The sequence below is a fragment of the Ceratotherium simum genome, chromosome 12, assembly GCF_057802395.1.
Source record: "Ceratotherium simum simum isolate JZ-2026a chromosome 12, ASM5780239v1, whole genome shotgun sequence".
Taxonomy (NCBI): Eukaryota; Metazoa; Chordata; class Mammalia; order Perissodactyla; family Rhinocerotidae; genus Ceratotherium; species Ceratotherium simum.
The window spans coordinates 14,247,925-14,259,999 of record NC_141911.1 but is presented as its reverse complement, the minus strand read 5'-3'; the positions used below and the strand labels follow the sequence as shown (position 1 = coordinate 14,259,999).

General features: G+C 38.3%; 1 protein-coding gene across 1 annotated transcript; it reads left to right on the top strand.

The window, feature by feature from the left end:
- Positions 1–963: 963 nt before the first annotated feature.
- Positions 964–6,448, top strand: SAP30 (Sin3A associated protein 30). Its single transcript, XM_087437423.1, has 4 exons — positions 964–1,571; positions 3,178–3,303; positions 3,714–3,812; positions 6,113–6,448. Exons 1-4 carry the CDS (start codon positions 1,245–1,247, stop codon positions 6,233–6,235), a joined length of 675 nt encoding a protein of 224 aa, XP_087293549.1. The 5' UTR covers positions 964–1,244; the 3' UTR covers positions 6,236–6,448.
- The last annotated feature ends 5,627 nt before the right edge of the window (positions 6,449–12,075 follow it).

Here is a 12,075-nt window from a genome sequence, read left to right as displayed (position 1 = left end):
GCGGACCACCGAGGAAATGTGGCTTATTTCTCTCTTCTCGTTTCATAGAGCGAACGCTGGGGAGTTTCTAAGAAGCACTCAGGCTAACTCGGTATTTGTGGGGTTCCGCGTCCCCTTTTAAATGATATTAGACTCCGCCTTTCTCCAGGTTCATTCGAGGAGAAACTGAAAAGATTGGGGGTGGAGGCGAAGAGAAGCCCTGTTACAGTCAACTAGTCACTAGCTCCACCTCAGGAAGCAGCAGACTTTGCGCCCGCGAACAAAACGCGTTCCTTGCAGGAACGTGCAAGGATTTAGAAATGGCCTTCAGCGGAGGCATCTGGAGGGCGAGAGGTCGGGATGGGCGTTTTCCCGTAAGCAGGCGCCCTGAGCAATTTGGTGCGTCAATGAATGGAGCTGCCAGCCAGCTGTGAAGCTAGCTGCCGGACCTCCAGGACCCGAAGAGCGCCAGGTCGCCTGAGTTCTCTTTGGTTTGAGTTTCCCACAAAAACATAGTCACACCAAAAACTCTTTTTCCACAGATAGAAAAACGGCCCCGAAACTTTTTCCCACACGCTTATTCTCCTCCCCCCGCATTTTGTGCTTCGCCTCAGGAGTTGAGTGACCTCTTTGTCTAGAATGCCACCTCTGCAGAATCCCAGGAGCTAAACACAACACAGCTCCCCGAGAGAGATAAGAAGAGAGAAAACAACGCAACCACAACCACACGCCCCTATTTTCCCCGAGCTTAAAAAAGAAAAAGGGAAAAAAAAAAACCCGGCCCGCCGTCGCGCGATGCATGCTAGGATAAGTAGTTCCTCCAACCCGCGACGCGCGGCCTTAAAGCAGAGCTCAGGTTGACTCTCCTGCAGAGAACTACAATTCCCGTGGTGCCCTGCTGCAGAGAGGACGGGACCGGGCGGGAGAGGGCGCTTCGCGCTTGCGCAGGTCGAGGAACCGGAGGGAGGCGGAGGCGCCGTGGTCCAACTGCTGAAGAGTCTCCATGTGACAGTGAGCGGGGTACCGGCTCCAGGCGCCGCCCGACTCTAGTTCCCGACCCCAAGCCCTGTCCACTGACCCGGCATCGGCAGACACCAGCAGGCCGGGGACACTTGGTGTTGTGCTGTGCTGTCGGAGGACTTGAGGTGCAGAGTGAATTGCCGCCGCCGGGCAGGTGCCTGAGGGACCCCGCCGAGACCCCGGCGTCTCCGGAGAGAGAGGGAGCGAGGATTTCTTTCAGCGCCGGCGCCCCTGAGCGCAGAGACATGAACGGCTTCACGCCGGAGGAGATGAGCCGCGGCGGGGACGCGGCCGCCGCCGTGGCCGCCGTGGTCGCTGCTGCCGCCGCCGCCGCCGCCGCCGCCGCCTCGGCGGGGAACGGGGCCGGGGCAGGGGCCGGGGCTGAGGTCCCCGGCGCCGGGGCGGTCTCGGCGGCTGGGCCCCCGGGAGCGGCCGGGCCGGGTCCCGGGCAACTGTGCTGTCTGAGGGAGGACGGCGAGCGGTGCGGCCGGGCGGCGGGCAACGCCAGCTTCAGCAAGAGGATCCAGAAGAGCATCTCCCAGAAGAAGGTGAAGATCGAGCTGGATAAGAGCGTAAGTGACGACGGGACTGCCCTGCCCGCCCCCTTGGGGCTCCGGGAGCGGTGCAGACGGGGGTTGTTGGGCGGGGGTTTCAGGGGTCCCCCCGGACCTGGTTGCAGTGCGAACACGTTGTGGGGTCTCTGGTAGGAAGCAAACAAAGTCGCTGCAACTCCGACCGCCACCCCCAACAGACACACGCACACTTGCACGCTGCGGTTCCGCTCCTCCCCCCATCCCCCCGCTCCCTGCCTCTCCCGCTCTCTGTCTTCCCCTTCCTCGTCCGCGGAGATCGGGAAACGAAACAAAGGGGACCGCCCGGAGTAGTTTTCTTGCAGCCTGGCAGCGCCTTCTGGAATGGAGGCGCCTTCTTTGTTTTGCTGCCCAAGCTGGCGTTTGGCACCAGGGAGTAGCTCCCCTCGTCTAGGGAAAGTGGAGTCCCGCAAGGACCTGACCCCGCAGTCAAGCAAGATCCCGCTCCTCGTTCCCCCGAGCACGGAGTGAGAACGAACCCGAGCTCACCCGGCGCCTCGCAGGGAGCCAGGACTGTGAACTGTGTCGGCGGTGTCAGCATCTGGGGCTGGGGCAGCCGCTCCGAACGTGCGGAGCACGTAGCCTCTGCGGTTTTGCCGTCCGCCGGCAGCCGTCAGGATTCTTTTCCGTCCTTTGCACGTTTGTTCTTTTGATCCTCTAAAGAGGTTTTTAGAAATAACTATTGCCAGTTTTCGGAGCTCTGCCTGGCGGTAAAGGAATAACAAGATGTCAGAACCTAGCACACGCCCGGCGTATTTTTAACTTGCACATAGCTTAGAAGTTAATTTAAAAGCCTATTAGCTCGGTCTTTAATTGGTTTTTAAAGAGTAACTGTTAACGTGAAGCTCCGTGTTTCAGATGTTACTATACAGCTCACAAGACTATATGTAATGAAAGTTTTTGAAGAGTTTATTTGTGATACTTTCTGCCTGTTAAAACAGTTAGTTCTTCGGTCGTGTTCATGAGAAACTTTTCAGGTAAATTTGAATGATTTCACATTGCTTTGATTGGAAAAACGTAATACAGATAAGTAACATTTAATACTCAGAAAAGTTTATAATTCAAATTTAAATATAGTTAGAATATGAAATCAATAACATTTGTAAAAATGGAAAGTTCTGTATCTGGATTGTAATCGGAGTATTAAGAAAAATGAGGAAGCATACATTATGCTACTAAAATATGATCTTTAAGTAGAAAAAAATACTATCAAATAGCGAAATGGTGGGCAACATCATCTTTCCCCTTGTTATAAAACAGGATGACCTAACTAATCTAGTTCACCTTCACTGTAATTTGATGACAAAATCCAGAGGGTTGAAATTGCTCCTTCTCCTCTACCTGCCTCCCCTCCTTTACTGTCACCCCTCACCACTCTACCCACCAATCCTCTTAACAGTGTTGTAAGACTTAGTATGTTTTAGCTGGGTGCAGGACTTAAGAATAGAAAGAAACATGCCATTGTTTTAATGGCTTGTTTTGACTGTTGTTTTTATTTTTAATAATTCACTGTGGCCTATGTATTTTACTAAATATATAGAAACATTTTATTGTAATCATAAGTAGTCTGTGAAATTTTCTGTTTCAGGCAAGGCATCTTTACATTTGTGATTATCATAAAAACTTAATTCAAAGTGTTCGAAACAGAAGAAAGAGAAAAGGGAGTGATGATGATGGAGGAGATTCACCTGTTCAAGATATTGATACTCCAGAGGTAGATGCAAGTTTTTGGATATTAAATGTAAATCCTAAGTAGTCCATTCTGAAACTTTTATAAAAAGATATTAACAAATTTTTTAAATACTTAAAGCATTTGAAAAATCTGAAAATGAAAGCAAAATTAAATATAGCCAGTTAACATGCAGTTACACAATTTTGCTTGTTATATTTTCAATTGACACCTCTTATAGCTGTGTTGTCTTATAACTTTTTTTTGCCCCTAGTTTTTACTATTTATCCTCAAAAGATTAAAGTGTTTAATACATTTTTAGTTTTGATTGTATAAAAGGCTTTTTTAATAATGGAATCAAGTTTTTATTGTGCTGAAATTGAAATGTTATACATATTAAAGATAAGTTTTTAACAGATTCTGTGAACTAATTCACGTATGTTAATTTTTTCTAGGTCGATTTATACCAATTACAAGTAAATACACTTAGGAGATACAAAAGACACTTCAAACTGCCAACCAGACCAGGACTTAATAAAGCGCAACTTGTTGAGGTATATATGAGTTTTAAACTATTTAAACTTTAAATGAGCCTGTTCATGCAAAAAGGGTCATTAAATGCTAATGAAATTGTTAACGTAGTGTATACAGTAATATATTTTAGTTAGAAAGATCAAAGTTAATAAAAAATCTATTGTGGAAGAATCTAGTTGCCTAGAAATGTTTGCACTTAGAAAATTCCTTTACATAGTGACTGTTCAATGGATTGTGTGTAGTTTTCTAAGCATATTCTTTTTTTTTTTTAAAGATTTTATTTATTTTCTTTTTTTCCCCCCAAAGCCCCAGTAGATAGTTGTATGTCATAGCTGCACATCCTTCTAGTTGCTGTATGTGGGACTGGGCCTCAGCATGGCCGGAGAAGCGGTGCCTCAGTGCGCGCCCGGGATCCGAACCCGGACCGCCAGCAGCGGAGTGCGCGCACTTAACCGCTAAGCCACGGGGCCGGCCCTCTAAGCATCTTCTAATACTGGCTTTCAGAAATGTTGAGTAAGGGTTTTTTTAATTCTAGAAATCTGTTCATTTTAAAATTTCATTTACTCAGTAAACATTTACTGAACACCTAATTGAGGCATAATAAAATAAATTGATAAGCTCTGATGTCTTTATTAGAATTTATTTTTTGAAGTTCTGATGGAATAGGTCTATGGATAAGCCCCTAAACAATATTCCCATAACTTGCTGATTTAACTATTTCAGAATTTGTCCTTATTGATATTAGTTTGTTTTCAATCACAGCTAGAAGATACAAAGACTTTTATCCAAGCTTTGACTTAGAGTTTGCTTTGATATAGGAATTCTAGTCTTTAGTGAATTTTGAAAACTTGAGTGTATGTTCTCAGGAAATAATAGAAGCAAGAAATCTGGCATCATATTAAGGTGTTTATAGATTTATATATTCATACTTTAATCATATTTAAAATAAATATACTTAACCTACTAGACAGTATAGAAATGTAAATATATAAATCAGTTTTCTCATTCTTCAGCCTGAATTTCATAATGTAACATTTTCTAAAATGTGCATATTGAATAAGATAAAAGATGAATAGAAGGTACAATTCTTTGGCAGAGTGCTTTTTAGCATTCTTAAGATCCAATATATTAACTATTTAACCAGAATTTCTTTTTTCCTTCTTGTCTAGGCAACAAAAATCCCATTTTTCTTTAAATTTGATTTAAAAGATCTAGTCCTTTTTGGATTGTATAGTACATTAATATGACATAAATGTGGATATTGCCTACCATGATGAAACTATATTGATGTATACAAATACTAATTGAGTGAAGGTACCTTTGTTTTGGGACAAATGAGAACCAAAGAACAGATCATTTTAAATGTTACATTTAAATGTATATAATTTTTAAATGCATACATCAAATCTGAAGTTTTTGATAATCTGATCTTATAAAAAAAGTTATATTAATTCTAGAGCTGTTTTCTCTTTTAGAAATAAGAAATAGCCGTAATCCATATAGCCATGAGTGGTATAGCTTAGTCAGAAATGCAGATATTTATAAGTGATTCCAGAGTGGGATGATTATCCTCTTTAAGTCTCTTAATTATTGTGTGGATAATTTTTTCTTTTACAGTTTTATCTTCTAGAATCTAGATATGCATATCAGCACTCCAGTTTAGTCTGTTACACTTCTATTGATAGGTATAGTGCACATGTTAGATTAGCAAAATGAAAAGGAAAGAAAGCAGGTAAACACTCTTCAGTAAACATCCCTTTCCCCTCTCATTTTCCATCCATAATTTTTATTCAGAAAAGTTTTCAAGGAACCTTAACAATACTGCCAATGAATGAATACAAGTTGTAACAAACATATTTGTAGGATATTTCATGGTTTGTTTCTATAGTACCAAAACTTTCTCAACTTCATATTTTTCCTTTTTCTGTGAGTAGGGTCTAGATATTATATATAATGCATGTGGACTCTTACGTTCTGTTTTATTTAATTAATATTTAAAGTTTAAAAGTAAAAATATTTCCTAATCTAGATTCCACTTATAAAATTTAAAATAAATAAAAGGAAATACACATTCTAATTAATGTATAGTTAGTTGAGTGGGCCAAAGGGTCCTTTGAAATCACACTCTCTTGTTCATAGCATCTTATTATATGCTTGTTGTCCTGTTGGTATTTTGTTAAATACAATTTATTTATTTATTTTTTAAATAGCTCTTACCATCAACATAGCACTTTTTCTTTTGATGAATGTGTTTTTTACCTAGTTTATGAAATCTGTTAATACCTATAATTTAATTTCCTCAATTTTTTTTTCTTTATAGATAGTTGGTTGCCACTTTAGGTCTATTCCAGTGAATGAAAAAGACACCTTAACATATTTCATCTACTCAGTGAAGAATGACAAGAACAAATCAGATCTCAAGGTTGATAGTGGTGTTCACTAGGAGAGATGGAAATGAGACTAAGACTTGGATGTTCAGATGTTGAGATTGTTTACTGTTTTTTCACATGTAGAAATGTTCCTTGTGTATTTTTTCTACAGAGGATTTTCTCTGGTTTTATTTTCTTTGTTTCTGACTCTAATAATTAGTTGGAAACTCATGTAAAATGAGCTTTCCTAGATTAAAAAATATTTTAAATAAAGGTTATTGCTATTATAGTTGCTTCAGTGTATTTATTTTGTGAAACTTGATTTTTATTTTAAACTGACTTTTAGGGACCAGTATTGATTGAGATTTTAATGTAAAGATCATTTGTTACCTTTTTTTTTTTTTTTTAATTCCAAGAAACTAACAGGTTAAGGAGAAGTAACAGTGTAGCACATTTGCTTTCTCTGGGACAATCTGATTTGGAATTCAGGATATCCTAAATAGCATTATTTTTAAAGTGCTTTTTAGTGCTAACCGATTTGAAAAATAGACTTCTATTGATATACAACTTCTTCTTTATTTCCTTTTATCATTATTATAACTTGATAAAGTACCAGGAAGAAGAAATAATTTATGTGCTTATATCCTTCCAAAGAAGACATAATGTGCCAGCAAAGATAAACACAGTGCTGAAAGTTGAAGTAAAACATAGAATTCAATAGATTTAGTTGTTTCTTTAAATTTTGTCTTAGAGAAAAGATATTTATATAGCATGAATATGGAAAGAACCTCTGCAGTGCTCCTTAATTTTCAGTCATGTCCTGTACTATTTACATTGGAAATTAAAACTAATAAATTGGAGAGATCCAGAAATCTAACAAGATCTTTAAATTTTGGTCATACATAGCTCTGAGTTGATTTATATTTTAGTTCCTTTTTATATTTCATTCTCTGTCAGTTTTCTATTAAATATTTTTGACCTCTGCCTTTCCTGAGATTGTATTGCTAGCCAAGATCCTACAATTACAACTCAAATTCATAGCTTGTGATATCAAAACAAAAAAAAAGTTTCAGTAAAGTGTTCTGAGATTGTGGTGCAGATTTTAGGCTGGAAGTGGATGAGATCATTAATATAGCTCAGGGTTTCTCAAGGCTGACATTAGGGCCTGATAATTCTTTATTGTTGGCGGCTGTCCTGTGTGTTGTAGGTTTAGCAGCATCACTCGAGGCCACACATTAGTGCCAGTAGCACTCCAAAGGTGACAACCAAAAATATCTCTAGACATTGTCAGATATCCTCCGGGGGGCAAAATTACCCCTGATTCAGAACCACTGACGTAGCTAAATCTAAAATACTGGTTCAGTAGAAGGTGAGTCTGTGTATTTTTAACTGTTGTGAGTGTTGTATTGACAGCAAGAAAATATGGTGAACAATAAAGCAACTGGTCTTTGTTCTTGCTATGACCATTTAAAGATTTACCTGCTACTTTATTGATGAGCAGAGGCTGTAATAATTGATATGGAAACCTCTCATTCCTGGTATTCTAGAAATCTCTCTGAGAAATTTTCTTAGCTGTACAAAAATGAACCACAGCTACAAGATGTGGTGGTTTATTTAAAGAAAGTATTACTTCCACATTTTATATTTTTACCTGCATCTCTAAAGACTTAATTTTATAATAAAAACTTGACTGTAGGCTTACTTTTTCTTATAAAAACACACTCCATTCTTGTGAAAAAAGCTTGAAATTATTTGTGTCTGTTTATGAATATATTACCTTTGACTAGCAATGTTAGTTTCATATAATTATTTGCATAAAATGTAGTTGTATAAAAAGTGAAAGAGTAAGAGTTCTGAGTGTTGATTATCCAATGAAGTTAAACTCTTATTCGAGCAATTTAAAACATGAAAAACTGAGAACTGAAGAACCTCACCAAAGCTGAGGAGCTCAAGAAGCTGCAAGGTAAAAGTTTTACATAAAGATTTTAATTCTTTGCTGTTGGGTTTTAAAAATGATGAATTCGTTAGAAATGTTTTTACTTATCTATATCTGAACAAGAAAAAGTAAATGGGAACTCAGATCTCTATAACGGTACAGGTTACTTTTAATGTTAGAGTATCAGGAGAAGAATCCACATTTGACGGCCACTGGGGTAGAAGGAGGAAAATACACTGAATGTGTAGCACAAGCTCAAGAAATAAGACAGTTATTTGATAACTACATTTTACCGAATAGTTTAGGAAAAGGCTAAAAATTAATGCCTGAAATATATTTCTTTATGAAAACAAGCTCTATATTATTCATAAGTTTTTTTAATAGAGGTGAAATTTACGTAATATATAATTAAACTTTTTAAAGAGTACGATTTGGTGGTATTTAGTCTATTCACAATGCTGTGCAATCACTAGCTCTAATTTAAAACTTTTTCATCACCCCGTAAAAACACCCATAAGTAATCACTCCCATTTCCTCCCTCCTCCTATCCGCTGATAACCTGTAATCTGCTTTCTGTCTCTATGTATTTGCCTATTGTTGATATATCATATAAAGGGAATCATACAATATATATCCTTTTGTGTCTGGGTTTTTTCCCTTAGCATAAAGTTTTCAAGGTTCATTCAAATTGCAGCATGTATCAGTATTTTGTTCCTTTTTATGGCTGAATAATATTCCACCAATATACCACAATTTATCCATTCATCCATCAATGGACATTTGAGTTTCCACCTTTGGCTATTATGAATAATGCTGCTATAAACATTTGTGTACAAGTTTCTCTGTGGACGTATTTTCAATTTCTCTTGAGTATATACCTAGGAATAGAATTGCTGAGTCACATGGTAATACTATATTTAACTTTTTGAGGCAGCTCCAAACTTTTCCACAATGGCTGTACCATTTTATATTCCCAACAGTAATGTACAGGGATTCTTATTTCTCCAAATTGCCAATACTTGTATTTCCTTTTTTTTTTTTTTTTTTTAATTAAAGCCAACGTGCTGGGTGTAAAGTGATATCTCCTTGTGGTTTTGATTTGCATTTCCTTAATGTCCTTCATTCATTTTTTAATTGGGTTGTTTGTCTTTTTGTTGTTGAGTTGTAGCAGTTTTTTTTTTTAAGATTTTATTTATTTATTTATTTTCCCCCCAAAGCCCCAGTAGATAGTTGTATGTCGTAGTTGCACATCCTTCTAGTTGTTGTATGTGGGACGCAGCCCCAGCATGGCCGGAGAAGCAGTGCGTTGGTGCGCGCCCGGGATCCGAACCCGGGCCGCCAGCAGCGGAGCACGCACACTTAACCGCTAAGCCATGGGGCCAGCCCATAGCAGTTCTTTATTATGGATATTAAGTTCATACTCGATATATGATATGCAAATATTTTCTCCCATTCTGTAGATAGCCTTTTTCATGTTCTTGATAATGTTCTTTGATGCACAAAAGTTTTAATTTTTATGTAGTCCAATTTATTTTTTCTTTTGTTGCTCATACTTTTGGTGTCAAATCTAAGAATCCATTGCCAAATCTGAGATTATAAAAATTAACCTTTTATTCCTGGGAATTTTATAGGTTTAGCTCTTAAATTTAGGTCATTGATCCATTTTGAGTCATAATTTTTGTGTATGGAGTGAGACTGAGTTCCAACTTTATTTTTTTGAACATGGTTATCCAGTTGTCCCAGCACCATTTGTTGAAAAAACTGTTCTTTCCCCGCTGAATGGTCTTGGCATCCTTGTCAAAAATCAGTTTGCCATATATGTTTGGGTTTATTTCTGTATTCTCAATTATATTTCTGTTCTTAGGCCAGTACTACACTCTTTCAACTACTGTAGCCTTGTAGTAAGTTTTGAAATCAGTAAGTGTGAGTCCTTTCACTTTGTTTTTCTTTTTCAATATTGTTTTAGGATATTGGGGGCCCCTTGCAGTTCTGTATGAATTCAAGGATTGGTTTTTCCATTTCTGTGAAAAAGATAATTAGAGTTTTGATGAGGATTGTATTGAATCTGTAGATCACTTAAAGATTGCCATCTTAATAGTGTTAAGTATTTCAATCCATGAACATGAGATGTCTTTCCATTTATTTAGATCTTTAATTTCTTTCTATAATGTTTTATAGTTTGCAGTGTACAAGTCTTTCACCTCCTTGGTTAAATTTATTCCTGATATTTTATTCTTTTTGATGCTATTGTAAATGAAACTGTTTTCTTAATTTCTTTTTTGGATTGCTCATTACTGGTGTATAGAAAAACAACTGATTCTTGTGTGCAACTATGCTGAATTCCTTTATTAGCTCTGGTAGTATCTCCATGCATTCTTTGAGATTTTCTATATATAGAATCGTGTTATCTTTAGAGATAATTTTACTTCTTCGTTTTCAATTTGGATGCCTTTTGTTTATTTTTCTTGCCAAATTGATCTGGCTAGGACTTCCAGTATAATGTTGAATAGCAGTGATGAAAGCAGGCATCCTTGTCTTGTTCTTTTTCTTAGGAGAAGAGCTTTCAGTCTTTCACCATTGAGTATGATGTTGATTGTGGATATATCATAAATGCTCTTTATTATATTAAGGAAGTTGCCTTTTATTCCTAGTTTGCTGAGGGTTTTTATCATGAAAGGGTGTTGAATCTTGTCAAATACTTTTTCTATAACTATTGGGATGATCATGTTTCTCCCTCCACCCTTTTTCTGTTAATATAGTATATTACATTGAATGATTTTCTTATGTTGAACTACCCCTGCGTTCCTGGGATAAATCTCACTTGGTCATGGTGTATAATCCTTTTAATGTGCTGTTGAGTTTGGTTTGTATTTTGTTGAAGAATTTTTGTGTGTGTGTGAGGAAGACTAGCTCTGAGCTAACATCTGTTGCCAATCCTCCTCTTTTTGCTGAGGAAGATTAGCTCTGAGCTAACATCTGTGCCCATCTTCCTCTATTTTGTATATGGGGTGCTGCCACAGCATGGCTTGATGAGCTGTGCATAGGTCTGCACCCTGGATCCAAACCTGCAAACCCTGGGCTGCCAAAGCAGAGTGCGTGAACTTAACCACTACGCCACCGGGCCGGCCCTTTCTTGAAGATTTTTGCATCTATATTTATAAGGGATATTGATCTGTAGTTTTTTCTGCTGTCTTTGTCTGACTTTGGTATCAAGGTAATGCCTCATAGAATGTGTTAGGAAGTGTTCCCTTCTCTTCTTTTTTTTTTTTTTTTTTTTTAAAGATTTTATTTATTCAGTTTTTTTCCCCCCAAAGCCCCAGCAGACAGTTGTATGTCATAGGTTCACATCCTTCTAGTTGCTGTACGTGGGACTCGGCCTCACGTTGGACGGAGAAGTGGTGCCTCGGGGCGCTCCCGGGATCCGAACCCAGGCCGCCAGCATCAGAGCGCGCGCACTTAACCGCTAAGCCACGGAGCCGGCCCCCTTCTCTTCTATTTTTTGGAAAAATTTGAGTAGGGTTGATGTTATTTTATCTTTAAATGTTTGATTGAATTCACTAGTGAAGCTGTCTGGTTCAGGACATTTCTTTGATGGAAAAATTTTGATTACTGATTCAATCTCTTTCCTTGTTATAGGGCTGTTGATATTTTCTATTTCTTGAGTCAGCTTTGGTAATTTGTGTGTTTCTGGGAATTTGTCTGTTTCATCTAGATTGTCTAGTTTATTGTGATACAATTGTTCATAGCATTCTCTTATAGTACTTTTAATTTCTGTAAGGTCAGTAGTAATGTCCCCACTTTTATTTCTGATTTTAGTTATTTGTGCCCTCTCTTTTTTTCTTAGTAGTCTAGCTAAGGGTTTGTCAATTTTGTTGATTTTTTACTTGGTTTCATTTGTTCTCTCTATTGTTTATCTATTCTCTATTTCATGTATCCCTGCTCTAGTCTTTATTCTTTCCTTCCTTTTGCTGGCTTTGG

Coding starts and splice junctions, on each gene's coding strand:
- SAP30 (XM_087437423.1), top strand. CDS start 1,245: ATGAACGGCTTCACGCCGGAGGAGATGAGCCGCGGCGGGGACGCGGCC. Junction 3,304..3,713: donor AAGATATTGATACTCCAGAG/GTAGATGCAAGT, acceptor AATTTTTTCTAG/GTCGATTTATACCAATTACA. Junction 3,813..6,112: donor ATAAAGCGCAACTTGTTGAG/GTATATATGAGT, acceptor TTTTCTTTATAG/ATAGTTGGTTGCCACTTTAG.